The sequence below is a fragment of the Helobdella robusta genome (assembly GCF_000326865.2).
Source record: "Helobdella robusta unplaced genomic scaffold HELROscaffold_30, whole genome shotgun sequence".
NCBI lineage: Eukaryota > Metazoa > Annelida > Clitellata > Rhynchobdellida > Glossiphoniidae > Helobdella > Helobdella robusta.
In genome coordinates, this window is record NW_008704502.1 from 53,372 (window position 1) to 70,331 (window position 16,960).

Genomic DNA, 16,960 nt, shown 5'->3' on the forward strand with positions numbered 1-16,960 from the left:
ATAGAGTTTAACCGAAAATTGAACGTTACTGCAACTTGTAGCGCTAATTAAACTAATAACATCAATCAATTATCGTCAAGTTCTCAACAAAAACAACGACGACAACAACATCCACAACAACATACACAACAACATCCATAAAAACATCCACAACAACATCCACAACAACATCCACAACAACATCCACAACAACATAGAATCAACATATTGCCAACAAAATCCATGTTAATCGGTTAATTTAAGCGGATTTTTCAGCCATCGTGAACAACAACAACAACAAAAGCTTTCCAACAACAAAAATTTTAAAAACGCTCATCATTATCTTTACTTTATAATCTTGGCTTGGATTGTCGTCACTTTAATCATCACCTCCTATATTAACATCATCAACTTACAACATCATCGTCAGTTAACAACAACACCACAACATACAACAACACTACAAACATACAGCAACACCCCAAACATACAACAACACCACAAACATACAACAACACCACAAACATACAACAACACCACAAACATACAACAACACCACAAACATACAACAACACCACAAACATACAACAGCACCACAAACAACAGCACCACAAAATTACAACATCCCTTCAAACTTACCGGAAACATGGCGCTACCACCATCGCGACTAATCAGCATACGACCCCTGGGAGCTGCTCTTTTGATTCTCCTTGTTGGGGGCTTTTTCACAATCACCCTCATCCTCCTCACCACCAACGAATCCATCTTTGAAACTGGCATGCCCTGGAAAGATAATGATGTCAATGATGACGATGGAGGTGGTGGTGGGGCAGGTGGAGTTTATGAGGGCAGAGATGATGACGATTTTGGCATCCATCAGATAAAGAATATTTTGTCAGAAAAAAATAGGCTAGTCTTCAGCTGGCCAATTATTATGCTTTGAATATAAAATTATTTATTTTTAAGAACCAGGCTTAAAAAATTATTTTATTTTTTTAATGAATTTGAAATGAATGCCTAAAAATATCATGAAAATGTTTGTTTATATTTTATCAGATTCGATAGAGTGTCATAAAATTGTTTATTAACTTTCATATCACCTTCCCACTAGCAGATCCCCAGAGGCGCACAACAGTATTAAAATGAACTACGTCAAACAACACAAACGCTCCAGCAGCAACTTCAACCACGACGACGACAACGACGATGCACACGTGGATCGATACTTTGGCATCTCAATCGACAGTCGCGTGTCCAACCACCCGGACAGCCGACCGCTCTTATGTACACAACTCGTGTACAAGAACGTCATCGTCAACAACCACGGCAACGACAAGCAGGGGGTATCACTGATCCTAGTCTACAGTGATTATCAGTTCTACGAATTGAAGAAAACTTTGTCGAGTCTCCTCGTTTCTGACTGCATCTTCCTCATTGGCGAAATAATCGTTGTTGACGATGCTTCCACACTGGACCACATCAAACAGGAAGCCGCTCGATACTTTGCCAACATTCCACCTGTTAAGTTCATGACAACTTCCGGCAACGAGCCACTTGGTTTGAGCAGGGCGAGGAATTTAGCAGCCAAAGAAGCAAAATTTGAAATTCTCGTTTTCGTCGATGTAACGGTTGTTGTCGGTCTGGGCTGGTTGGAGCCCTTGATTGATCCAATTGTGAACGGCAACGTGGAGTGTTTCGTTGTGCCTCACATCGATATAATCTCCGATCCGGTCGGTATGAACCACAGAAGACTTCCCGATAACACAACTTACACCATCACGTGGAGCCTCAACATCAGACCTTTCCAATTCAACCTTCCAACATATGATCCAGAGAAATGGCAACCAACACACATTGCCCCAGCCGTTCGTGGAGATGTGTTTGCAACCACTCGCACGTTTTTTGAAAAAATTGGTGGCTACGATGAAGAGTTGGATGAGTATGGAGGTGGCGAACATGTGGACCTGTCTTTGAAAGCTTGGTTCTGCGGTAAAGGAATCGTTCTGGCCACGTGTTCGCGGGTGGCGGTTGTTAATGCACTGGACCCTGTCAAGGTCAGGTCAAAGGGTAACAGGGATCGTTTGATTGATTTGTGGTTCAGTGGCAGGGAGGTCTATAAAACTGCCATTCAACGGTTGAGTGGATCGAGTTTGGACGCCAGTTTCAATTACGAAAGGGAAGAGAAGAAGGAAGGCCTCATTGCTTCGATGTTTGCTGCAAAACACGTTCGAAAATCTGGAGAGTGCCAAAAAGTTTTGATGGGACGCTACATTGAGAGGGTCGCCGTAAACATGGTGGAGCTAAGGAGGGATGCACTGGGGTACGGGATGCTGCAGACAGGTACGGATCGATTCGCCCGCATCATATTCGTCAACAACGCTATGAACAACAGCCCAAACAGCGGAATAAAAATTAAAATAAAACTGGATGAGTGCCAACCTGCCATCGTAACCGATCCTCGCGTCAACAACATCAACAACGACATCAACATCAACAACAACATCAACAACAACATCGTGGACGAGTACCAACCTAGTATCTTCCAGCTGACCACATCCAGCCTACTCGTCACGAAGATCAACAACAAAGACATGTGCCTAACAACGAAGGAGAACGCATACTTGACCTTTGAACTTTGCAGAGACGACAACATCAACAGCAACTACGATGATTACATCAACAAGCAGAAATTCATATACAACACAAAGGACCACACTCTGATTAATGTCTGGAGCAACTACTGCGTCATGCAGGTCACCGACCCCGACCAATCAACACCTGGCGACCGACAGATCGCCATGGTCCAACCTTGTGACAGCTACCAGGGCCATGATAAGGGCTTCATGAAATGGGTCTTCTTCAATTTGTGATGATGACAAAAAGTGAAGAGAAGGAAAAGCAGAATGATGAAGATGATGAAGAAAATGATGAAGAAGAAGATGATGATGATGGTGATGATGATGATGAAGTTGAAGATGATGATGATTACTGTGATACCAATGTGGATAAACATGGTTGATTGGCGAGAATGGCGATTATGACGTCACCGATGATGTCATTGATGACGTCATCATCTGATTTCATTATTGAATGTGGTGCTGTAACGAATGCGAATGTAACGAATGAAATTATTTCGTTGATGTCATCGAGATTAATGTTGTTGCGAATTAGTTAAGATAGTGACACGAGAAATGGAATGTAATGGGACAACTCAAGCGATACTTCACATTGTAAATATCTGACTGTGTAATAGTTTTAAACATTAAAAAATGCTCTAAACCAAATGCTTCTCATATTATTCACTATCATTTATTTATTTATTTATTTATTTATAAGTCTTTATTCAGCAAATGCTGGGAGACGCAGAAGCTCAAAGAGCTTGTATGGTCGCCCTAATCAGATCATCATAATCATTATCACCATAGCCATTATCACCATAGCCAACTTCATCATCGTCGTCATAGCCAACTTCATCATCGTCGTCATCACATTTGTTATTGTAGTCAGTTCAACTTGTGTTTACTGTCATCGCCATGCAATGAAAAAGCAAGTTAAAAAAATTGATTGTTGGTTAACTTTGGAGTGACATCCGGTTTCATTTAAGTCGGCCAGAATGATGTTGCTTACGGACTAATTGCAATGGAAAATGGGATGAAATGGGATTTAAAAAAGGCAAACAATGGGCTATTATCCTGAAATCTCCACAAAAATGTTCCTCCACAATAGATAGAGTCAGTAGCTTTGAGTTTTTCCTCGAAAATTTTTTTTATTGTTTTACCGGCAAAGCTGGCACAGACATACGTAAAAGGCATACGATGGTTTTTGAGTTTCGAACAGGCAGCATTTGAACCATGCCATCGCGTGATAACAACGTGAAACATGGCTCTTCTACATACTGAGCTAACTCGCTGATAGTAGGGATGGGTCGGAATTTAGAATTCAGAAGTCAACATCAGATTGGACATTTTAGGTTACCGGTAAACTACAATCCTACAACAACATCCTGCAACAACATCATGCAACAACATCATGCAACAACTGCCAGCAACCTCAACAACAACAGCAACTACGTTAATTAGATTTCCTTAAATTTGTCAGTAGTGAAAACTCTGAAACCGATTTTGTTTAATTTCATTTTATTAAAATTTGAGTAATCCCATTAAAGGTACAGTGAATTGTGAATGAATATATATATATATATATATATATATATATATATATATATATATATATATATATATATACGCTGACTGTGATAGAAGCAAGCTAGATACGTTAGATACATTAGATACATAGGATACATTAGATACATTGGGATTGGTTAGTTAGCAATATTAATCTGGCCCTAACTAGAAAAGATGAAAGTTGTTTGTAATGTTGTAATGCGTAATAAGTTTAATTCAATTTTCGTCAGCAAGCTTTATCTTCAACCATGGACACAAATTTTTCATTATACTTTCAGGTAAGAGTTTCATTTAGAAATGTAATTAAAAAGTATATTCAAACGTCAAATACAATTAATTAATTGTTCCATTACGCATTTATTTACACACTCTTTCAATCATTCGTGTTTTTCATTCATTCATGTTTTTTCATTCATTCATTCATTCATTCATTCATTCATTCATTCATTCATTCATTCATTCATTCATTCATTCATTCATTCATTCATTCATTCATTCATTCATTCACTCACTCATTCATTCCCTCATTCATTCATTCATTCATTCATTCATTCATTCATTCATTCATTCATTCATTCATTCATTCATTCATTCATTCATTCATTCATCCATTGTTTTCTTTTTTCATTCAATCAGTCCATTCGCACTTCAAGTATGAATATAACAAATGCAACTTAAGAAGGCTAATTAATGATGTGCGTGTCAAATACATGAGATCATTATCATTACCGTGGTTTTATCATCATCATCATCATCTTCTGCATCATCATCATCTTCTTCTTCTCCTCCATCTTTATCATCATCATCATCATCTTCTTCTCCTCTTTCGTCTTTATCATCATCATCATCATTATCTTCATTCACATCATCATCATCATCATCATTCATATCATCATCATTATAAACGATAAAAAATGATATCATTAAAAAAACATATATCATATGTACATGCGGTCATCAAATTTCAACGAATTAGATACAAATAATTGGATACAATTAACTAGATACAAATAATTAGATACAAATAATTAGATACAAATAATTGGATACAGTTAACTAGATACAAATGATTAGATACAAATAATTAGATACAAATAACTGGATAAAATTAACTAGATACAAATAATTAGAAACAAATAATTGGGTACAATTAACTAGATACAAATAATTAGATACAAATAATTAGATACAAATGATTAGATACAAATAATTGGATACAATTAACTAGATACAAATAATTAGATACAAATAATTGGATACAAATAATTAATTGGAAATGAAAAAAATTAATTTTGATCTAGTCGCCTGAATCCAAAACTGTCTGTAGCCTTACAATTTGCAATTGGAGAGTTGGACCGAAGAAAAAAAACAAAAAAGACAGCGCTAAATAAATAATAATAATAACTATAATAATATTAACAGCCCAAAATACATTTATATAGCGCCAAACACACCGCAATAATAGTTTTTTTTTATACAAAAACATTCCATCAGCAAGAGGAGGATATTTTGTGAAAACAGCGGGAGAAACTTTTTTGTGGTACGTTCCAGAAAGTTTTTCTTGATGTCGGCCTTACGTTTAAGATGAAATAAAATAAAAATGAATTTGAAAAAAAAAATAATAAAAAGATAATAAAATTATCAGGAAGTGGAAACGGAAGGTGAAAGCGAAGGTGGAGTTAAAAACATTGTGACAGACAGCTGAATGTAAATAAGGTCGCTTGGAAAAATTAATATAGAGGTGCGATGATGATGATGATGGTGGTGGTGATGATGAGGTTGGTGGTGATGGTAGTGATTGCGATAGAGATAATGATGATTGTATTGATGGTAATTATGATGATGATGATGATGGTGGTGGTGATTGCGATGATGATGATGATGATGGCGGTGACTGTGATGATGATGACGATAATTATGATGATGGCGATTAATGATGACAAAGATGATACTGGCAGATGAAATGTTTTACTGGCTAAAATGGTAAGGAGAGATGTGTTGTGACGACGATAATGTTTATTCTTCAGTCTGTGTGTGTGCGTGCGTGTGTGTGCATGTGCGTGCGTGCGTGTGTAAATGTGTTTGGATGAATAGCAATGAAGACAAGAACAAAAAAATTGGCTCTAGAAATAGGATAAACGAAAGTTCTTGATGGTGTCGACAAGTAGAGAACTGCGAACGATGTTTCAAGAAGTAAGTGATGGCCAGGAATCATCATTAAAACTTGATAGGATGTGGCATGTTGCGTGACAACTGCTCCAACAAATAAGCGAGAAATTTGAAAATCTAACACTCCATTCATATATCCATCAATCCATCGATCTATCCTTCCATTTATTCATCCATCCACCCATCCATCCATCCATCCATCCATCCATCCATCCATCCATCCATCCATCCATCCATCCATCCATCCATCCATCCATCCATCCATCCATCCATCCATCCATCCATCCATCCATCCATCCATCCATCCATCCATCCATCCATCCATCTATCCATCTATCCAGCATTCCAACTATCAATCAGTCAATCGATCAATCATCAGTTTATTCATTAACTCATATCCGTCTATCCATCAACCCATTTGCCCTTACATTAATCAATGAAACAATTCATCCTTTTATCAATCAATCCATCAATCAATCCATCTTTCCATCCATCCACCCACCCATCAATCTATCTATCCTTCAAAACAACTAAACACAAGCTGCTTCCAGAAAATCATCATCATCACTTTTTCCATTTTTTCACTCATTCATTTTCCATGTTTCCAACCTTCTTACATTCAATGCAAGCCTATAAGTTTTTTTTTATTCGATTTTTCCCCTTTTAAAACATTTTTTTTCATCTTCATCGACCTTCATCATCGTTGCCTTGATGATGATAATGTCAACTCGTCATCATTATCATCAACATCGTCTTCGTCATCATTATGATGATGATGGTGATGAAGATGATGATTGATGATGATGATGATGATTAATGATGATGATGATGATTGATGGGGATGATAGTGAGTAAGAATGATGATGATGATGATGATGATGATGATGATGATGATGATGATGATGATGATGATGATGATGATGATGATGATGATGACATTTGTGAACATAGTCAGTGGTAATGAGACAGCTGGAAATATGGTAGAATATGATCTCGGAAGATTTGTATTTAAGAGAAATGCACATCACAGTCTGTTTCTACAATTATTTATGTGATTGCATACAATATTAAATGAATAAATTAAGAAATAAATAAATTAATTAATTAATATGTATATTCAAATGGGCTGAGTCAGTGAAACAGTGTATAATTAATATCGAAACGTTAGCAAACCGAAATGAAATTAAAAAGCTAAAGAACCAGATGAACAACAAATAGACAAACAAACGTACGCAAACATACAAACGATGAAGCAAACAAACGAACGAGGAGCAAACGCACAATCGAACAAGCAAACCAACAAAAAACGAATAACAAACGAGCAAACATACAAACAAACAGACAAACGAAAGAACGAACAAAATTCAAAATATTGCATTGGTCTCGGTGAGTTCCCACTCACCAAGTAAGGACTTGCTGTCTATTTCAAAATGATATTTTCAGAACATTTCAAAAAAATCGTTCACAAAATTGCAAAAAAAAAAAAATGAGGCCATTTGTCTTGATCAGGAAAACGAAAAAGAAACGCCAGACAAAGCAAACTATGAAAATGATTTATGTACAAATACGTACTATTCAGGTATGTACACGCGTGTATATATATATAGTTATATATATATATATATATATATATATATATATATATATATTTATATATATATGCTTTCATACATTAAACTGTTATACATTTATAAATATATAATATTTTTTATTCTATCAGTTTTGTGCCTTTAAAATTGTAAACAACCTATACATCCAGCCTCATGCAAATGCTTATTACACGTGCAAATATGTACATACAGGTATATTTTTTCTTCTGTAAGGAAAAATCTTTACTCTTTTTTGTTTCTCTCTCTCTCTCTCTCTCTCTCTCTCTCTCTTCCTTTCTTTATAATAAATATATATATGTGTGTGTGTGTGTCTGTGTGTGTCTGTGTGTGTCTACGAGTCTGTTTGCAAAGCTGTTGAAAGTAAACATAATAGAGTGATGGTATTGTGTGGTTAAGACAATTGTACGGATGTTAAATGGTTAAATGATTTTTTTCTTACTGGTCAACAAACAATTCGTCATTAATCAGTAAATTTGAATAATAAGCTAATGAGTGAATTAGTTGATCAATGAATTTAATTACTTTTAACTTAGTTTAATTTCCTTATTATGTTGTTGTTATAAAAACTCAATTATGACGTCAGAAAACTCCTCCAGCACATTATAGAAATCAACAAATACAGGTAACGCGGTACAAACGGATTATATTCAAAAAAAATGTATAAAAATTGAAAAAAATGTTTAAAAATTGAAAAAAAATGTTTAAAAATTGAAAAAAAATTATAAAGAACGAAATTGCAGATGATATTGCTGAGAGATATCTTTCATGTAATTATTGTATAGAAGCACATTCCCACAAACACACACCACACACAAACACATAAACACATTCACACAAATACACACACATACACACATTCACACAAACTCACATGCAGCATAAACACATACACGCACATATACACAAACATAATTCATAAGATGCATACATCTATACAACATGCATATGTATGCGGTGCATAGTCGACACAACAAAATTCTAGTACTTTGATTGACTACATAACACCATAGTTATCTAAATGTAATCTTTGTGAATAAATCATCATCATTATTATTTTTATTATTATAATTATTATTTATTATTATTATTATTTATTATTATCATTATTATTATTACTACAATATGAGTTATTGATCTTACTAATTCAAATCAGTGTTGATATGATCACATAAGATCAATGAACGCTTTGTTAATTTGTCACTGGATGGTTGGATACTGATACATCAAGTTGGATTATATCATCATCTTCATCGTCATCATCTACATCATCATCATCATCTCAAACACAGCAAAAAGAAAGTTGCAACTCTATAATCTTATCATTCTGAATGGTTGATTATGTTGTTGTTGTTGTTGATGATGTTGTTGTTGTTGTTGATGATGATGTTGTTGTTGTTGTTGATGATGATGTTGTTGTTGTTGATGATGTTGTTGTTGCTGTTGATGATGATGTTGTTGTTGTTGATGATGTTGTTGTTGCTGTTGATGATGATGTTGTTGTTGTTGATGATGTTGTTGTTGTTGTTGATGTAATTGATCCAATAGATGATTCCCCTGCTACTGACAGGTTTAAAATTGTTGCCGCTGGTGAGAATGTTGTCCGTGGTTTCAATGTTTCTAATGTTGTTGTTATATTTAGCGCTGGTGTTAACATTGATGTTGATGTTGTTGTTGTTGTTGATGTTGTTGTTGATGTTGTTGTTGTTGATGTTGTTGTTGATGTTGTTGTTGATGTTGTTGATGTTGTTGTTGTTGTTGATGTTGTTGCAGTTTGGGCAGCGTCGCCAACTTTCCCAGCAATGACATCCAGCCTTGGTATAGAATCGTTGGATCCGACCATGAATGTAACCTTCCCACTGGGTCTCCATTCTTCGTTGCGTTGCTTTTTTGAAGTTTTGTTGCTGGCAGATTTGTTTTTGTTGGCTGTTGCGTTGTTGTTGTTGTTGCTGCTGTGTAAATCAACATTGAAGTCGTTGTTGATCTGTGAATGTTGTTGAGAAAGTTGTTGCTTGATGGCTGGCGCTTTTCTGGCGGGTGACAGAGAGGACTTGTCCGAATGGTCAGCGATGGAGAAGTTGTCGTTGTTGTTGTTGAACGATGAACGATTTGAAGTTGTAGTCGTATTGAAGGAAGATGCGTCCGTGATGCAGTTGTTGATGTCATCAGTGACGTCATCATCATCGTCTTCGTCGTCCTCATCTAGCTCCACCACTTCGTCGTCATCTTCTTCGTCACCAATGATGCCTTTGCAGCCATGAGCAGTGTAAGAGCCACTGTTGACATTAACATTTTGATTGATGTCGCTGATGTTGCTGGGATCGCTTTGTATGTCTAATGCAGTTTTATGGAAGAAGTCGTTCGTCAGTAATACTCGTCTCTTGTCGCATAAATCCGGAGTGTGATTGTGTTGTTGCTGATGTTGTTGTTGTTGTTGCTGCTGCTGTTGTTGTTGCTGTTGTTTTTGTTGTGAAAATGATTTTGAGGATGAGTCTGGATATTGTTGTGAATGGTGGTGCAACAAAAATTCTTCCTCGCTAGGTTGTTGTTGATGTAGTTGGTGTTGTTGATGTTGTTTCTCGTCCTGATGAATTGTTGCCATTAAATCTCTTTCGTCAACTTCTTCAGTTTGTCTCGGCAGCATTTTTGTGAGTTGATTTTGCTGGACAGGTTGTTGTTGGGATTGATAATGTTGTTGTTGTTGTTTTTGAAACAAAGTTTTGTTCTGTTTACTTTTAAATTTTCTCAACAGAAAAAGTCTTCGATCACTTTTTGCATTGTTTTTCCGATAACTTACTTGTTCAACGCTGTTGTTGCTGGCAACGTTGAATTGTGTACTTTGAACGGTGTTGTTGTTTGTGTTGTATTTCAAAAGCAGCTCATTCTTCCTCTTGGGACTGCTAAACAGTCTCGATGTTTCGCTGAGTTTCTTGTTATTTTTATCAACAATTTTATTTTTCCTGGACGAAGAGAATGAAAAACAGCCTGTGGATGTCGTTGCTGTTGTTGGTGCTGTTGTTGCCGACAACGTAGATGTTGTTGTTGTTGTTGAGGTTGTGTTGTTGATGGATGGGATTTTAATTGTCGTAGGTAGGGGAGGTTTGAACAGCAGAGCTTGATTGAATGCTGATGAGCTTCCTGTAAAGAACGTTGGGACGGTTTGTTGTTGCTGCTGTTGTTGATATTGTTGTTGATGTTGTTGTTGTTGTTGATGTTGTTGTTGTTGTTGATGATGTTGTTGATGTTGATGTTGTTGTTGTTGTTGATGTTGTTGTTGATGTTGTTGTTGTTGTTGATGTTGTTGTTGTTGATGAGGAAATTCATTATTTAGGAGGTGATTGAAGGCAGGCGTTGAGAAGTCTTTGGTAGTTCCGTTCGGAGTGGTCAAGCAAAAGATATTTGCTAGCTCCATGTGGTTGTCGCCTGCTGTTTTTGAAGCGTTCTCGACGTTGAAGTTGTTGTGGCTGTTGTTGTTGTTGTTGCTGTGGTTGTTGTTGTTGCTGTGGTTGTTGTTGTTGCTGTGGTTGTTGTTGCTGTGGTTGTTGTTGTTGCTGTGGTTGTTGTTGTTGTTGTGATTGATGTTAACTGAAGAAACGACAGTTTTGTTGTTGCATGGGTGAATGACAAATGTTGTCGTTGTTGTTTGAGACGACGACAATGATGATGGCAGCAAAGTTGATGCGATCTTGCCATCCATCTTTTGTGTAGTCATCAAGTTGAACGGTCTTGAAGACGTTTCATTGACCTTGCTCTCCATTTCCAGCATGATGTCAGGTTCCGATTTTGTGACGCTGCTGCCCTTCATGCTGGCCCTGCGCAGAAAGTAGCCACCAGGCGTCACATCATGATGGCACTCTTGCTCACTCGCCAGTGCAATGTTGGGAGAACTACACAGCATGGATTTGGAACTGGGCGCTGGACCAAGCGTCTGTTTCTTGTTGTTGTTGTTGGTGGTTGTGGACGTCGCTGTAGTTGACGGTGGTGCTGGCGTGTTTGCATTGTCGGAGTTGTTGTGTTGCGGGATTAAGTTGGCGAACGGAGTCATTTCAACGGATTTGTTGGCGGTACTGTTCGCTGGGTTGGTGAAAAAATTGGGATTGGTGAACCTGCTCTTCATGGACATGGTGAATCCCATGCTGAGGCTGGCGATGCTGGAGAGTCCCATGGAGGTGTTCAGCTGGTTGCTCTGAAACGCTGCATACATCAGGTCAACGTGTTTGTTCATTAGCAAACAAATCGACCACAACAGTATAAACTAACAAAATGTACTGCCTCCCTCGCGAACTATTGATTGCACAGTTAGAAGTTCACATGATGTTAGTGATTAATTAATAGTTGAAAATTGAACACACAGCACCAACCACAAAATTCAGAAAGGTTGAATTCAAAGAACCACACGAGACAAAATTTTAACAGCGCAACTGACGAATGCTGTATCTGAAATCCAAACGCACTCGACATGAACCACAAACTCCATGGCGACACAACACAAAACAGCACAACCAACCACATCTGGACGGTTTACACTGCAGTATCTCGCGGTCCGTGGCTCCTTTCGCCGTGCAGAGGTTCTTCAGGTTCAAAATTTCTTTCTGCTCGATACATTTCAAAACATAAATTAAATATATCGAATATATTCATTTTAAATTGCTTTGTAATCTGTTGATGCTGAATGCAGCGCACCGTCATGAACACATAAACTCAACCGCAAAGATGCGACACACACACACACACACACACACACAACTACAAAACACACAAACACGCACACATATGTGGAAATACATAACATTTTTACAAAAATCTTGTGTGAATACAAACATCACACAAACACAGACGCTTTTACCTATTATATATGGAATACATACACTCACACCAAAGTCAACGAACACACTATTACACACACATACACACACACGCACATGGATACACACACATACACGCACACAGGTACACACCACACACACAGATACACACACACACGTACACAGGTACACACACACTCACTACACACAGAGATATACACACATACACGTACACACACACACATACACGCACACAGATGCACGCACACAGATGCACACATACACATACAAACTCACCTTTTTAGCGGACATGTCGTTGTCGATGAGTTCCAGCCTTATCTCCAACCTCCGACAGGCCTTCTTCTGCAGCTTTATCCGGAACTCATGGCGTTTCTTGGCGGTCACCATGAATCCTGGAGGTGGTGATGATGATGATAATGTTGGTTTATAAAAAAACTATTATCAAAATTTTCATTCAATATTATATTTTCATATAATAATATAGCAAAGATGTTATTCATAATTTTGATAATATTATAAAACTATCAGTGATTCTATTCTAATGATTTAAACATCTTTGAAGCCTCAGATATATCTTCAACATCTTCAACATTCTATTTGAATAGACAAAGTGGTGAGGAGCACCAACTGAGCTGAGCTAGCATGACGGACAGACAGGGGCAACTCATTCCAAAGATCCGGGGCGGTATGGTGAAGTGGGTGGGATCTAACGGAGGGTGGGAGTGGTTGGAAAGTTTTATGGAGACTCGCAATGAAATCTGGCTTGTTTGTGGCAAGATCGTAACGAGTTGTGAGGGTCGGTTGAGTTGTAAGACGGGTGGGTAGGATTTTAAAAGNTTGGAACTATNTTGAAATTTGGCACGTGACTGTCTTCTCATCTCAACATTTCCAAACAATTTACACTTAATATTAAACACCTCAAACAAATAAATTTCAAATGTTGAATATAACTTATTCAATGCAAATAAGAATTTTTCTAAAGTGTAACTTGGCCGCTAGTGAATTTTAAAAATTCCTATGTTGCTGTTTTGTTTCTTCACGTTACTGCATCAATATTGTGTCAAATCATCATGGTACTGTATCGTTATTGTATCGATTCATCAAGATACTGTATCGTTATTGTATCGATTCATCAAGATACTGTATCGTTATTGTATCGATTCATCAAGATACTGTATCGTTATTGTATCGATTCATCAAGATACTGTATCGTTATTGTATCGATTCATCAAGATACTGTATCGTTATTGTTTCGTTTTATCAAATGCACGGCGCGTTGAATTATTCATGGAAATTATGATTTGGAATGTATTTGGTTTGAGATTCTACAAAATTCATATCATGGTAATGAAGATTCTATGGTGTCTGGAGATGATGATCTCATAGTCGTCATCATCATCACCACCACCATCACCATCGTCATCATCGTCATCATCATCATCGTCGTCATCATCACTACCATCATCGTCATCCATCATCGTCATACTCACCATTGATGACTCGCAGAATCCTCCAGAGGAGGAAAAGAATGATGAAGGCAACCGCTTCCTCACCTTAATGATGGATTGATGGAGTGAGTGAGTGAGTGAGTAAGTGAGTGAGTGAGTATAAAGTAAATGAATGAATAAATAATACTGTTGAATGACTGATACTGAATGAATGAATGACTGATACTGAATGAATGAATGACTGATACTGAATGAATGAATGACTGATACTGAATGAATGAATGACTGATACTGAATGAATGACTAAATCAAAAAACGATTGAATGAATGAATAAATAAATAAATAAATAAGTGAATGATCTAATAAATGAGTATATAGACAAACGCCAAAAACAGCTCAGAGATGGGGGGGTTAAGCAATGAATATTTTTGACAGCCCTGCCTGCTTCTGCAAGCATCTTGCACGCATCAAATCATTTCCGTGCAAGAAGAAATGAACGTACCAAAGTGAAAATGAATGAAAATGTGGGGGGAAAATGATTGGACGGTGATGAAAAAGTGCACGATGAATGAATGAATAAATGAATAATGAATGAATGAATAAATAAATAATGAATGAATGAATAAATGAATAATGAATGAATGAATAAATAAATAATGAATGAATGAATAAATGAATAATGAATGAATGAATAAATGAATAATGAATGAATGAATAAATGAATAATGAATGAATTAATAAATGCACGAGTGAATAAACTAATGAAAATTTTTTTTATTGGCAAGGAAACAAAAAACAACCTGAATAAACAAATGAATGGGCAGGTAAAAACTGAATGAACAAACAATCGAAAGAAATGAAATATGAATGAATGAACGAACGAATGAATGAATGAACAAACGAATGAATGAATGAAAAACAAAACCTTCGTTGTCAGCAATGCCGTCAATAAAGACGAGGTCCAATGTAAAAGATGCTATGATGATGATCCCATCGAACACCTGGTGGTGGTGGTAGTGGTGGTGATGATAATGGTGGTGATGATAATGGTGGTGATGATAATGGTGGTGATGATAATGGTGGTGATGATAATGGTGGTGATGATAATGGTGGTGATGATAATGGTGGTGATGATAATGGTGGTGATGATAATGGTGGTGATGATAATGGTGGTGATGATAATGGTGGTGATGATAATGGTGGTGATGATAATGGTGGTGGTGATGATTGTATCCGTCGTTGGCTGGCTGTCACTGTGATTACTGCTATTGAATAATTCATCAGGCATGAATTCATTCGTTCGTTCGTTCGTTCGTTCGTTCGTTCGTTTATTCATTAATTCATTCATACATTTATTCATTCATTCATTCATTCGTTCACTTATTCATTTGTTCATTCATTCATGCAGTGATTTACTAGTGAAGGAATACAACCCTTGTTCTTTCTTTATCAACCCATCCGCGAACGTATAACACTAATTATCGCCATTAGATAACTCCGTGTTTATTTATAGACGTTCTCATTCTCTAACACTCACTTTTTCATACTCTCTTGTTTTTTTCTTTTGTCTATCTGCCTCTCTTTTTCCTGTCTGTCTTTTTTACTTCCTGCCTCTTTGTCTGTCTGTCTGTTTTTACTTTTCTTTCGTGTTTTTCGCCGGATTTTCCTTTCTTTCCGTTAAATCTACATGTATTTTTTATACGATCTTCTTCATCTCTTTCTCTCTCTCTCTCTCTCTCTCTCTCTCTCTCTCACTCATTCTTCTGTGTTTTGCTATTCTCTCTCTCTCTTTTTCTCTCTTTCTTTTTTTCTGTTTTCTTTCCTCCCTTTCTCTCCAACCTTCTTGTCATTCACCGATTTTTCTTCTTTTCCTGGCGTTTGATCTACATGTCTTTTTTCATAAAATTTATTTTTCTTTTTCTCTTTTTTCCTCATTCTTTCGTGACTGCCTCGATCACTTGTTCATTTCTTTCTCTGTTTTTTCTCTTCCTTACTCTCTCTTTCTTTCTCTGTTTTTTTCTTTCTCTCTCTGTTTTTTTCTTTCTCTCTCTGTTTTTTTCTTTCTCTCTCTGTTTTTTCTTTCTCTCTCTCTTTTTTTCTTTCTCTCTCTGTTATTTGCCGATTCCTCCTTTCCCCGCGTTTAATCAGTGCTTATTCATGCGCAATTCAAAAGCAAGCGCGCCATCATCAACAGTCGACAAATAATAATGATTCTTCCGTTCGCAAATTTCTCCGCAGGCTTCTTGTCTTCGTTGAATGGTCTGCGGCTTGTTTATGGGACCTTTTTCCAATTCCGCCTACCTACCTACCTGTCATGAACTCTGTCTCTCTCTGCCTCTCTCTATTTTCTCTTTCTCTCTCTCTCTCTTCCTCTCTCTCTCTCTCTCTCTCTCTATTGTCTTTTGTTTGTTTTTGTTGTTTGTCTAGTTGAGTTTGCACGAGTATAATTATCTTTTTATATTACACAAACACCACACACACAACGCACACACACTTACAACACACACAACACACATGTTAAACTTATTGTTATCAGTCATCCAACAGTATCAGTCATTCATTCATTCATCCATTTATTCATTCATTCATCAATTCATTCATCACTATTTTACATTCCTGAGTTTTTAAGGAAAGCATTTATGCATTTCGTTAACCAGGCCTCTTTGGATATCGCGTTTCAGGCAAGTTAATACTTTCCAGTAGAGAATGTTTTGTTGTATGCCTTGGGCTGGCTTATAACTTGCAA

At 36.8% G+C, this 16,960-nt stretch overlaps 2 protein-coding genes across 2 annotated transcripts; one reads left to right on the forward strand and one right to left on the reverse strand.

Moving 5' to 3' along the window:
* Positions 1-625: 625 nt before the first annotated feature.
* HELRODRAFT_174433 (hypothetical protein) lies at positions 626-2,849 on the forward strand (the record flags this gene model as incomplete). Its single annotated transcript, XM_009021892.1, has 2 exons — positions 626-873; positions 1,091-2,849. The coding sequence occupies 2 exons, from the start codon at positions 626-628 to the stop codon at positions 2,847-2,849; spliced, it is 2,007 nt and encodes a 668-aa protein (XP_009020140.1).
* Positions 2,850-9,221: 6,372 nt separating this feature from the next.
* On the reverse strand, positions 9,222-16,149 carry HELRODRAFT_174434 (hypothetical protein; the record flags this gene model as incomplete). The annotated part of the gene is made up of 8 exons (XM_009021893.1): positions 9,222-9,266; positions 9,792-12,133; positions 12,447-12,531; positions 13,042-13,157; positions 13,394-13,471; positions 14,256-14,318; positions 15,140-15,215; positions 16,054-16,149. The coding sequence occupies 8 exons, from the start codon at positions 16,147-16,149 to the stop codon at positions 9,222-9,224; spliced, it is 2,901 nt and encodes a 966-aa protein (XP_009020141.1).
* Positions 16,150-16,960: the final 811 nt, after the last annotated feature.